At 37.2% G+C, this 12,619-nt stretch overlaps 1 protein-coding gene across 3 annotated transcripts in view; it reads right to left on the bottom strand.

Annotated features, from left to right (window-relative positions):
• slkb (STE20-like kinase b) overlaps positions 1-12,619 on the bottom strand; it is a 16,965-nt gene extending 4,346 nt beyond the window's left edge. Inside the window, exons 1-11 of one of the 3 annotated variants that reach the window (XM_043237540.1) lie at positions 11,718-12,619; positions 10,673-10,837; positions 7,306-7,354; positions 6,145-6,294; positions 5,769-5,841; positions 5,488-5,682; positions 4,354-4,435; positions 2,661-2,792; positions 1,823-2,518; positions 1,141-1,271; positions 447-570 (exon numbers count right to left, since the gene is read on the bottom strand). In XM_043237540.1, coding sequence (XP_043093475.1) covers positions 447-570; positions 1,141-1,271; positions 1,823-2,518; positions 2,661-2,792; positions 4,354-4,435; positions 5,488-5,682; positions 5,769-5,841; positions 6,145-6,294; positions 7,306-7,354; positions 10,673-10,837; positions 11,718-11,867 — 1,947 coding nt within the window. In that variant the 5' untranslated portion in view covers positions 11,868-12,619. The remainder of the gene's footprint in view (positions 1-446; positions 571-1,140; positions 1,272-1,822; positions 2,519-2,660; positions 2,793-4,353; positions 4,436-5,487; positions 5,683-5,768; positions 5,842-6,144; positions 6,295-7,305; positions 7,355-10,672; positions 10,838-11,717) is intronic. The other 2 variants (XM_043237524.1, XM_043237534.1) reach the window with 2 other exon arrangements.

Below are 12,619 nucleotides of genomic sequence, written 5' to 3'. Positions count from 1 at the left end.
CCAAAAAGCCAGAACTTCTTCGCAATCTGCTTCAGAGGACATGTGATAAGTTTTACGCCGCAGTACTGGCAGATATATCCAATATACGGAGCTTAAAAATAATGGCTGCATTACCAAGCTTGGAAAGCTAAGTTTTTAAAAACTTCTGTGTTTGTCTGAAAGAAGAAAGTCATATACATCTAGGATGACTTTGGGGTGAGTAAAATATGGGCTAATTTTCATTTTTGGGTGAACTATTCCTTTAATGAAAACTGTGATGAAAAATGTTTGCTGAGAAGCTTTTTTTTTTACCCATGACAAAAACTAGTGTATAACTGTATCAGCATTCAAGTGCCTTGACGAATAAAGAGGAGACTTAAAGTTAACTTTACCAAAAACCTGAACTGATGATCCAGTTACAGCAATGAAACAGTGATTCGGATCTTAATGTCTTTGTGCTTGCTCACCGAGACTTCCTGCTCGAAGCGTTTGTAGATCTGCTCTCTCTGCTGCTGGAGTTTGTTGCTGAGCTGCTGTTGGGCTCTCTGCTCCTCTTTCTGAAGAAGCCTCAGTTCCCTCAGCTCCTGACGCCTGAAACACAAACATTTTACTCTCATTTTGCACCGATCTAACATAAAAATTGCATTTATCAGTCCATGAAGTACCATGGAAACCTTCCATTACATAAAAAGTTATTTATAAGTGGAATAAGACTAAATATTTTAAACATGTACATTTTTTTTTAAGTGACCTTTATTTTGCACAGTATTTAAACTACCTTCATATGACATTTTATTTTGCCATTTATGGAATCAAATAAATTCACCTACAAACGCTGATTAAAAGTAGAAACGGCACTATCCAGTCTAACAGGATGCACATCCAGGCAGGAACAGGAAGCATCACTAAGCTTATTTTTCTTTTAGAACATCTGGCGTTGGAATATAAGGCTTTCATCTGTAAAGTGACGACTGAACACTCAAGGCCACTAGCTCTTTGTGTGATGTTGTTACAAGCAGAAGAGGCAAATGCTTTTACCATAAAAGTTTTACCACGACATGAAACAGGCAGAGCTAAAGTCATTTCCAAATGAATGCAAATATGATGCAAACATGAATCAAAGATGAAAATCTCCCGGCGGTTAAGCAGCTGATATCTCACCGGAGGAATCTCATCTCCTCGCTTTTGGTGTCATTGTCCGTGATGATCTTGGATGTTGTTACGCTCACTTCCACACCATCCACGATGAACTTGCGTGTCTTTTTCAGAGTCTTTTTCTGCCTCTTGTTGTCCTAGAGACATGTAAAATATTATTTATTTGGAAAATAAAAAAATTAAAAATGCATGACATATAGCGCAGTATTCATGATACTCAAACCAAATCAAATTCAAATTTATTTCAGTATTTTTTTTTTCTTCAGTAACATGTAGTTTGGCTGAATAGCCACTGAAGCATAAAGCATTTTTTTAAATGTTTAACTTGAACGGAGTAACAAATAAGCAAACAAACAACTGGCATGTCTTTTTTTTTTACTAAATGTCCACAAAATTAATTAATTAATTATTAAAATATATTTTTTGCGATTTTCATTCTGTCTATAGGTTTAGAAATCTTAAATGTTACTACTCGGGTAATAAATAAATAAAGCCTGAAACATTTCTGAGTGACAACATGAGCAAATCATTTCAACGGTTTTGAACTGATTTAATTAACTGTTTGATTTGATTTTAATAAAAAAAGGATCAGACCATGCAAACAAAACTATAATTCACATCAGAGGCTCCAATGAAAAACTATGATTCTTGCTAGATCACAAAACTAGTGTAAGTAGGTGTTTCTCACCTGCTGAGAGACGGTTCCTGGCTCCTTGGATTTGCTAATGAAGCTGGAGATGGATAAATTCAGGTCTATGCTGCTGCTGTCAGCTGAAGAACTGATCCCAGAGTCTGAGTCCTCCTTCTTCACATACCTGGGCTTCACTGGGCTTGCTTTCTCCACCAGTTCAGGTTTCACCTTTTCCTCAACACTCTCCTCTTCTTTCAGTGGAGATGTTGGAATAGGTTCATCAGGCACAGCTTGTTTAACAGGTTCTGTTGGTGTCTCCAATGAAGAAATGTCTGATGCAGACTCTTCCTTTATGAGTTCCCCATTGCCCACCGCCACCTTTTCCTCTTCCAGTTTCTCTCCATCAGGTTTGGCTCTCTGCTCCTCTGTTTGGACTACAGTATCAGCAGGAGTCTCTGGTTCTACAGGATTCTCTTCAGCTTTAGGTTCTTGAGATTCCTTTGAAGACACTTCCACAGCTTGTTCCTTAGATCCAGGTTCTGTTACGTCCTTAATGTGGTTCTCGCCAACCTTCAGAGGTTCTTCCTCCTTCTTTATTTCAGTTATACCATTATTATCTGGCAGTTTGGGTGTAGCGACCTCCTCGATCTTCTCAGGAACAGACTCCAAGGTGGATGGCGACTGTGGAAGCTTCTCGTCTTCAGAGCTTCCAACGCTAACGTCAGATGGTGCGCGTTTGTGTCCAGGAAGCAGCTAAAGTGAAAGATCATTTTAAACGTGTTCGCAAAATAGGAAAGGAAAAACTTGCTGCTGTGTAGTACGCTGAATATTCATCCAGGTTTAATCTTTCTCTGAAAAGTGTTCTAAATTTGTAGCAGTGCCTATAATCTCTTACCAGGTTTCCTTCATGGTCTTCTTCCTCCTCTTCCTCCTTCAGGTCCTCTATCTCCTCTGTGACCTCTGCCTTGGCCTCAGCGATGAGCTCCCGCAGGGGTCGGCTGTCGGTCACTCTACTCACGAACGGGTGCTGCACAGATGAAGGAAACCACCTTTACTACAGTAAACCTTAAAGTTACATGCAAATATTAACAAGACAGTAATAAGTTGAACATGAAGAAAAAAGTCAGATTAGTCTGGTCCAGATAAACTCTTTAAGGCGAGCATCATCCAATTTATTTAATATGCAATTTTAAATTTTATCTGATTTACTTACAATTTGTGGATCATAAAAAATTAAGTAAATGATAATAAAACAACTAGTGCTGTCAAATCATTGATTGTAACTCCTATTATCCAAAATAAGTTTTTGTGAACATAATCTGTGTGCATACTCTGTATTTATTATGTTTCTTTAATAACACACACACGTGTATATTTAAGAAACATATTTTGTTTATATATAAAATATATTTATAGATAAATTATACAATTATATACACAAATACATGTCTTTTTTTTTTTAAATACACTATGTGTGTAAAATCTATTGGATTTAAATTTAAATAAAACACAATTTTTCATGCAAAATTGTACAAAATTTGCAATATGAAAAATTTACAATTTTGAGATTTGCTAAAGATTACATGTAACGAGCATTAAATTACTGTACTAATAAATTTGTGTTTTTAAAAGATCTTTAGAAACAAATTCAGTCAAATGTAAAAAAAAAAATTAAAATAAAGAAAGAAAATGAAAAAACATTTTACATGAATCAACCTTTGTCTCGTATCATTTTGAAGCCTATTTAAACTGGGACCAAGTATAAAGAAAAAAAGAAACAGGGCCATTAAATTATTTGTGTTAAATTAAATGCTCAACAGATGCAAATTTTTTACTTATTTTTAAATGTAAAAATGAGCCTCCACAATCAAACCAATACGTTAAGGTGGCCAAGAACTTCATCTAGCAGAATTATAAATATAATAATGATATACTGTGCATCACCGTTTGGCATTAAAAAAATAAGGCCTAATTTAGCACCATTAAGATTTATTGCATTGTCAAAAGATAGGCCAAACAGGAAATGCCCGAAACTCAAGTGTTCAGCAGACAAGAGGAAAACGAGCACAGCAAAATCAATGTCCCATGAAGATCCTAGTCTCAATTTCTTACCTTCCTTGGCTTTGAGACCTGCTGCAGACAGTCTATAGCTGGTCTGAGAATGTGAAGCTTCTTTAATATGATCACCTTAATTGGAGGAAAGCCTGAGTTCTGTATTTTCAACCCCATTCAGCCTCTAACTGCAGCTTTTAGCGCTCGTAAGTGCGCGTGTGTGCATATGCTCGCCGTCAGCGCTAGGGCTGGCCTACTTAAAGCCTCGGAAAGAAAATCTGCTTTGCTGACGTCAGTTCTTAGGATGAAGGCTGGTGCAGAATGTGCTTGACACAGACAAACGTCTAAATGAACAGCTGCTGATTCATGCGGCAAGAAAAGCCACCTGGAGCAGCAGGTGGAGGAGCAGCAGAGCAGGGTGATGGTAAACAAGGGGCTTTTACACCGAGCGGATGCTGCTATACTGATTTAGGTTAAGGCAAGGTTGTGTGGATGCCGTCTTAAGATTATAAGTGTTGAAAATCAAGTCAATTCACCTGAAGAAGTTGTGCTGTGCTCCACCTGTTGTCCACGTTCTTATCCAGCGAATGTTTCAGGAAGTCATTAAACTCAGGAGACCTGAAGAAGGACGCAGAGAGAAGACATTACATTATTACTCTGAAATAAAACAAGGGTTAAAAATTCTAAATTGAAAATAAATCAATTAAATGCATAATCATTTGTCTACAAAATTTATTTCACGCATTTGAGTGTTTCATTTTTCAGATGACGACAAATCAGTGATTTTTTTTTTGAAAAGTTAAAATAAAATTACATAAATTTTACAACAACAATTTACTTATACTAAATATTTTTATTATTAATATTTATTTTAATAAAAAATGTAAAATGCCATCTTGAAGCTTGTTGGCTCAGCAAAATATAAATAGTAACATTTACTTAAAGCCTTTATGTATAATGAATTCTGAAAGTATTTAATAATGATTGTAATGTAATTTCATAAATAATTTTATGAATTATAAAATTCATAGGTTTAAAGGTTTGTTTGTCATGTTTTTAGTGCATTATAAAACATAAGCTGTAGCAATGAACAATACATTATAATTTATAATATAACTGTTGTTAAAATTATTCTCATAAACATACATTACCAACACTTTTATTTTCATTAGTGAATTACATATATGCATAATTAATGCATTAAAACTACTACTATAATGCATATTCTATAGAATTTCTGTGACCAAACTAGTCATGAGGATCCTTTTTTTTTTTTTACTAAGATTTATACATCATGTATTTATTCAGATGTACCCTTATAGTTTTACTAATAAGTTTTGAATACATAAGTGAGGTACAACTATCTGTATTTGAAAATCTGGAATTTGAGGGTGAAAACAAAATGAATAAATTGAAAAAAAAAAAAAAAAATAGAGAGAAATATCACCTTTAAAGTTGTCCAAATGAAGTTTTTAGCAAAGCATACCACTGTTTTTTACAGCGTACAATTTACAAAATATCTTCATGGGACGTGCATACTTAATATGCACATTTTTGGTTATTGCTACGAATATAGTTGCTAATTAAGATTGGTTTTATGGTTTAAAAAAAAAAAACAAAAAAAAAACGGTCTGTATCATACTGTACATACAAATCACTGGGTTTCGTACCATTTTGAAGGCTGCTGGAGAGTAGGCGGGTCAGCTTTGGCGATCTTGAGCAGAACTCTCATTGGGTTCATCTCATGGTTGGGCGGTTCGACCTGGGCCAGCTCGATCAGAGTGATTCCTAGAGACCAGATATCAGCCTTATAGTCATACGGCCTGTCCTTAGATGTCTCGCACATCACAACCTCTGGAGCCATCCTGAACAAAACAGACCGATAGAAACGTGTCAGTATGTCAGTATGAGTAAGTACAAGTAGTTTCATTTTCTGAAACTCTCAACTTGCCAGTAAGGAGTGCCGATGAAGGAGTCTCTTCGCTGGACGGTCTTTGTGTTCTTGGCAGACACTCCAAAGTCCGCTAAAAAAACAACGAAAATATTGTGCTTGTGCTACCTATATGCAAAGTAAACAATGCTTATGATTTTTTGCTGTCGCCATTCAGTAGTTTCACAACCCAGCATCACATTTACATCTGGTCAATGACGTAAAGTTTATTTTAGCTGCGGTTTAGTCTGGCATGTAAATGACCCTCTTCAGTTCCTCTCGGTGTCTCTCCACTGTGTTATTACGTAAAACTGCCCGTCTCCCGCTGCACTGGGTTTTATGTAGCTAAAAACACTTGCTCATGGACCCTCTAAACGCTCCCTGTAACCCCACTCACCCAGTTTGACGTCTCCGTCGAGGGTCAGCAGGATGTTTCCAGCCTTCAGGTCTCTGTGGATCACCTTGTTGTCATGCAGATACTGAAGAGCATCCAGAGTCTGTTTACAAACCACCCTGATCTGTGGCTCCGTCAGGGGCCTTTCCAGCTCTAAACACACACACACACACACACACACACACACACACACACACGTATGAAGAGGAAAACGTTTGCATATACCATTAATATAATATTTTCTCACAAGTCGGTTCTTGCAATGAATCATTCCCAAACTGTCATTCCCAGGAGTGACCAGTTTAAATCAGCTTGATGTGTACTTGACTCACTGAATCAGTCCAAGCAGTAGGCGAATCAACATTTGACTCACCTAGCTAATTTCAGTCAAAATTAAGCTCATTCATTTTAGGGTAGACAGGTCAACTCTTACTTTGGAACCCTTACTGTTTTAGGGACCATTATTTTTTTCTTTGTTTTTATTTTTTAAATGGTGTTTCAATAAATATATATATATATATATATATATATATATATATATATATATATATATATATATATATAATATATATATTATATATATATGAATATATATATATATATGATATATAGCTAAGCTTCATTTCAGTAATATTGGAAAACATTATTATAATTTAAAATTATTTTTATTTTAATATATTTGAATAATAATCACATTTATTTCTTTGATATATAAAGCTAAATTTTCTGCATATATATATATATATATATATATATATATATATCTATCTATCTATCTATATATATATATATATATATATATATATATATATATATATATCTCAAAAGTTGTACTGTGAAAAGTGTGTTTCTTTGGTGAATATGAAGTTTTAAAAAAGCATTTATTTGCAATAGAAATCTTCTGTAATATCACAAAAGTCTTTACTGTTACTCTTTACTTTACTCTTTTGATCAATTTAATGCATCTTTGATAAATAAAAGCATTAATTTCCAAAAACATAAGCTGACCCTCATTCTACAAAACAAATGAAATCAACCAGTGTGAATAACCAATGTGCAGTTAAAGCTCACCCTGGCCTTTAAGAATTAAATATGTTTTTGACTAATGACGAGGAACTGGTTGTTATAAGTGACCTTTTCCCGATGCGCTTCGCGTGAACTCACCGAGCATGACGGCGTCGATGGCTCCTCCGGCGCAGAACTCTATCAGGATCTGCGCACAGAAACATCGAGAACATAAAACTGGGTCCTTCCCAAAAACACAGTCACGGTTTACAAAAGCACGGCTGCTTACATTACACCGCACAAAACAGACCGACCGAGATTAGCGCACTGTCTTTATTTCCCAACGTTCACCTGGACACAATAGCAGCATTGTGTTTAGCAGACAAATCTGTTTATCCTATTGTCACGAACGCACCTACATGCAGCCGGTGGTTTAAAAACACTCATTCAGAGAGCAACTGTTCATTCGACTCGTTTTGTGCGCATGGGCCCAAACAACTACATCTAGAACTCTCTTTCAGAGTTTGTGGCGAATCAACGGATCAAATCAGAACTCCGGGTTTAACAACATACAAACCTGGAAACACTACAACGCGTTATTACAAAACGGCTCACTTCGCAGGGCTGTGATTGGTCACCGAGGCTGCCGAGTCTTGAAGGCTTTTCTTGCTTCTCAATATGGGGAATGACATAACGGGATCGAGAGAGAGGCCTGTATGAGCACGAGGAGGCTTTCTGCACGTTAGAATTGAGTCCTTTCTGTCCTAATAGGATTAGAACGGGAGAGTTTCCGTGAACAGCAGGCGGATGGAGGGGTCAGGGCTGGGGTCATCTGGAGAGGATGGGCAGGTAGTGCTAGGGATTGCTCACGTAGTCACTATTGAACAACAACTGGGTTTCCTGCATCAGTCACGGGTGGCAACGCAAATATGCATATATTTTGAAAATAACGAAGCTTTAAAGACGTCTGACCGTCACACACTCCTGATGCAGCACTCAGAACAATCAGAGTTATTCATTCTCTCGAGCGCCGTGTCACTGTGGGTGACATGTTGGTTTAGAGACTGACGGCAGTGAGAACACAACAGCCTACACAGTGTGCTCATTCGGTCTCAGAGCTACAATGGCCATACTCAGACTTCTTTACAACTCTGAAGTACAGGATTCTGTTTATTCCCATTGATCCCAGTGTCTGGATTTCTATTACGTCTCACATGCATACCACGTAGAGAGGCCCCGATTTGCATGCAAACACTTAAAAACACCTAAATGCCATTGCATACTGCACAATATCAAACCAAACGGCATCTGATATTGATGTTGCGTAAGCTTTTCTACTAATATGTAACCGAAATGACTACTGAAAGGCACCTAAGCTATAAACGGCCGATGAATAATCCGTTTCCTTGAATCACGGCTAAATCAAAGCCCTCCTATATCTACGTACGGAAATGGGTGAGGCTGATATCAGTCTATTTCCTGCAGGATCAGAGTAAAAAACGCACACCTCTCCCAGTACACATTGTTCGGTGCACAATGAAGCAGATGAAGAAAACGGAGAGGTAAACTAACAATTGAGCATTCATGCCTGTGCTCACTGTGAGAAAATGCTGTGACCTTGATTCGAAGACTTGCTTTTCTGGTAACTCTGATGAAACGTTTGAAGAACATGTCCAGGTCATATTCCCTTTCAAATCAACCTAAACAATAAGCCATATTTTACTGAAAATAGAGCTTCATTTGAAGGCCCTTAAATTTTCTGGCAAGTATGACACTGACAATTCAGCATTTAACAAATCATTTTAATTGTATATTATAGGGCTGCAATATGATTAACCACATTCAAAATACAAGTTTCTATTTATATCCTATTAGTGTACTGTGTATATTTATTATGTATATATAAATACATATATACATTATGGGAAAGTATATTAGATTTCTATAGAAAATATTAGATACCAATATGTGTGCGTATATATATATATATATATATGTGTGTGTGTGTGTGTGTGTGTTTGTGTTTATATATACATAGTATATTATATATACATAATTAATATACACAGTACATACAAATATAGAATTAAATATAAAATTTTATTTTTAATAAAAATAATTGCTTTGCGTTCAAAAGTTTGCCATCAATTACTTTTTTTTTTTTAATTTTCAGCAGTGACATGAAATTTCTTTTATATTATTTGCTATTTAAAATAAATGCTGTTCTTTTGAACTTTTTTTAATCATTGAAACCTGAATAACAGAAATATTAAACAGCACAACAGCTGAAAATAATCAGAAATGTTTCTAAGATATTAAGACTGAATTTCTGAAGGATCATGTGACACTGAAGACGGGAGTAATGCTGAAAAACAGCTGAACCTACAGTTATTTTAACATGTATTTTAAAATAAATAAAATTAAATAATAGTGACAGTAATCATTTTGCAAAACAATTTAGTGAACTTAACTACAATGTCCTTACATCAAATAATCAGTACAATGTACTTATTGTGTTCATATTTTGTTCATACATAGTTTTGCTGCTATTGACGTGGGATACTGGTTAGGTTAGGGACATGTTAGGTGGTATGGGTAGGTTTAACGGTAGGTTAAGGTATAGGGGATGGGTTAATAGGGTAATTATAAATGTAAGTACATACGTTAATTACAGATGTAATTACATAGTTTTTTGTTATTGTTCATATTGTATTTTTGATCAAATGAACATACCTCAGGTAAGAAAGAGACTTGTTATAAAAACATTTAAAAGATTCTGACCAACCCCAAACTTGTAAATTGTAGTAGTGCGAAAAATAGTATTTTTGTACTGCCATTAATTTTTCATGATTTTTTTTATGATTACTGAATTTATGATAAGACAGTAAAAATACTTATTATAGCAAAATAATATAAATATAATAATAATAATAATTATTATTATTATTATTATTAATAATAATAATAATACATAGAAATGTGTATAATAATAATAATAAATGTATATTAATAAGAATTATTATTATTAATAATAATAATTTTATATGTATTTCTATTTAAAATTATTAATATATATATATATATATATATATATGTTTGGGGCCATTAGTGTAATTTTTAAAATATAAATAAATTCTAATTAAAAAAATAAACATTAGTGCATGATCTTATTATTTGGACCTCCAAGTTTCTAATGACCATACTGAAGTAAAGCTGGACTGAAATGACCTGAAAGCTGTCTGAGGCCACTGCAACCTTGTTGTAAACATCCACTGCGCAGGAAGGAAACATCTCAAGACAACTAGTAAGCATGCAGAATCGCCTCCCATTCCTTTCTCCAACGTCTTTTCTTGCAGAAAACAAGGGTGAAGACCATCTAATCACCATGCAATACGAAGCAGATTCACTTTAAACATCAATATGGGCCAAACAACAAGCTTTTGATGATTTCAAACCATTGCGGCAGAAAACACAATCCAAACGAAACCTGCTCAGCCACGAAACGCGAACCCAAACCCACACTCACCCACAGCTTGCTCTCGTAGTAAAACGCGTCGAGCAGCCTGACGATATTGTGATGATCGCACGACGCCAGGATGTCGATCTCCACCATGTAGTCCTCGAGCTCATCTTCGCTTTTGGTGTCGATCACCTTCGCAGCAGCAAAAATGCCAGTCTGCTTGTTTTGAGCCTGGATAAAAAGAAAAGGAAAAGTTCAGCCCCCTAAAACAATAAACATTCATCCAAGCAACCCATTCGTAGGGTTTACATTAAACAAAGCAGCGAACATCTTGTTAGTGATGAGAATGAAAAATGGCTGACGTTATTGTTTATTTTGTTATTAGGTTATTGTTTATTATTACACCAGGCCCCCCTGAAGTACAGGAGTGACATACACACACAGGCTAATCTCTTTTAATAACTAGCAAAACAATGAGGGGGGAAAGAAACTATTAATTAGACTCCTGAGGTCGACTCGACGGAAACCCCATTCAGTGTCATTCGCGGTAATCAGAGACTTTCGGCAGCACAGCCATATGAAGGTCACGGAACAATACACGGCTTTCGCAAATGACCGGTAATCTGAAGCATTTAGGAGCCAGCGTGATTCAGTAGTGAAAAATTAACCAGGTCAAAGTCTGCCGTTTGTTACGCGAACGAAACGTGCGGCGGTTTTTGCAGCGCATTCTGCCGCCGAAAAAGCGACGCATCTGCGTGTTTGACTGTACGCAGAGGTCGTGACCTTTTCGAGCTAACCTCCTAATCGCCCTAACAAACTAAAGAGAGCCTCGCGACGGAGACGGCGTTCGGGGGAACGGGACCGGAAGACTGCGGGACGAGGTCACGTGAACGACAGCCCTGGGTTACGCGACGGATGATGATGATGATGATGTTTAAGTGTCGACATCAAAAGATTTCAGCAACTTTTATCAGCGCGCGTGCGATTTAGACGCACATCGACAGGGCGGTTAAACGCAGGCCATCCCTAAATAAGAAAACTAACGGCGTCCAGACGTATATCAACTACTACAGCAAGATGAGACTGATCGTTTTGGTCGGTTTTATTGTACCTTGAACACCTTTCCGAAGGCTCCGTCCCCCAGTTCTCCCACAATCTCCCAGATTTCCTCGGGATTTGAGTCCCTGTGCACGTGATCATATTGTTTCTTCTTCTTCTCTGCGCCCAGTTTAAAGATTTTTCGGAAATTAAAGAAGGACATAGCCGGTGTCTTTCTCCGGTCGGTCGACGAAGGGGAGATTTCGCGCGATTGATGTCTAAACGGGGCTAAAATGAACGCAACCGCTATTGCGTTCCCATTGCGATCCAACACTATTCGGTCTCTTGTCTAATCAGGAAATGGTGTTGACATGTTCGTCTTTGCACGTTATGATTGGAGAGCTTGAGGTGTAGCAGTCATTTAGCGATCCGCACTTCAATGCAATAATGCACAGACAAAGACAATTGCTGGTTCTAGCTGTCGCGCGCTCTAAGAGCTGGAGTCCAGAAAAATCACATTTTCAAAATAAAAAATAAACCGTTAAAATGCATTAATCCACTGCGCGCGATGGTCTAAAGGCGATCTTGAGTCGAATAAATCCGTTCCAGGTAAGTCATGAGGTTGTTGTTGTTCCTCGGAGTTTCGTGGGTTTGATCCGTAAAAACATCTAGTCCTTTCTCTTTAAATAAAGTCTGACAATAGGCGGATAAAATGTTTGTATCTCCGGCGCGATCGCAGTCCTCACAGACCGTGCGTCCCCGGTCCCGGATTAAAAGCGAAACCCCTCCAAACGCGTGAAAACGCACAATAGTTTTTGTTTGGAGAAACTATGCGCCGCCTGTGCGTGCGCGCGCCTCCTCTAATCTAGCGGATTGGTGTCGCCGTGCGCGTTCACGAGGCGCGGCGATTCTTCGCTGGGTTCGGCGACGCGCCTGCGCTTTGCTGTCGCCTGCCGTTGCGGATGTCAACACGGG

The sequence above is a fragment of the Puntigrus tetrazona genome, chromosome 1, assembly GCF_018831695.1.
Source record: "Puntigrus tetrazona isolate hp1 chromosome 1, ASM1883169v1, whole genome shotgun sequence".
NCBI lineage: Eukaryota > Metazoa > Chordata > Actinopteri > Cypriniformes > Cyprinidae > Puntigrus > Puntigrus tetrazona.
Note: the sequence above shows the minus strand (reverse complement) of the source record. Positions and strands in the feature narration are given on the sequence as shown.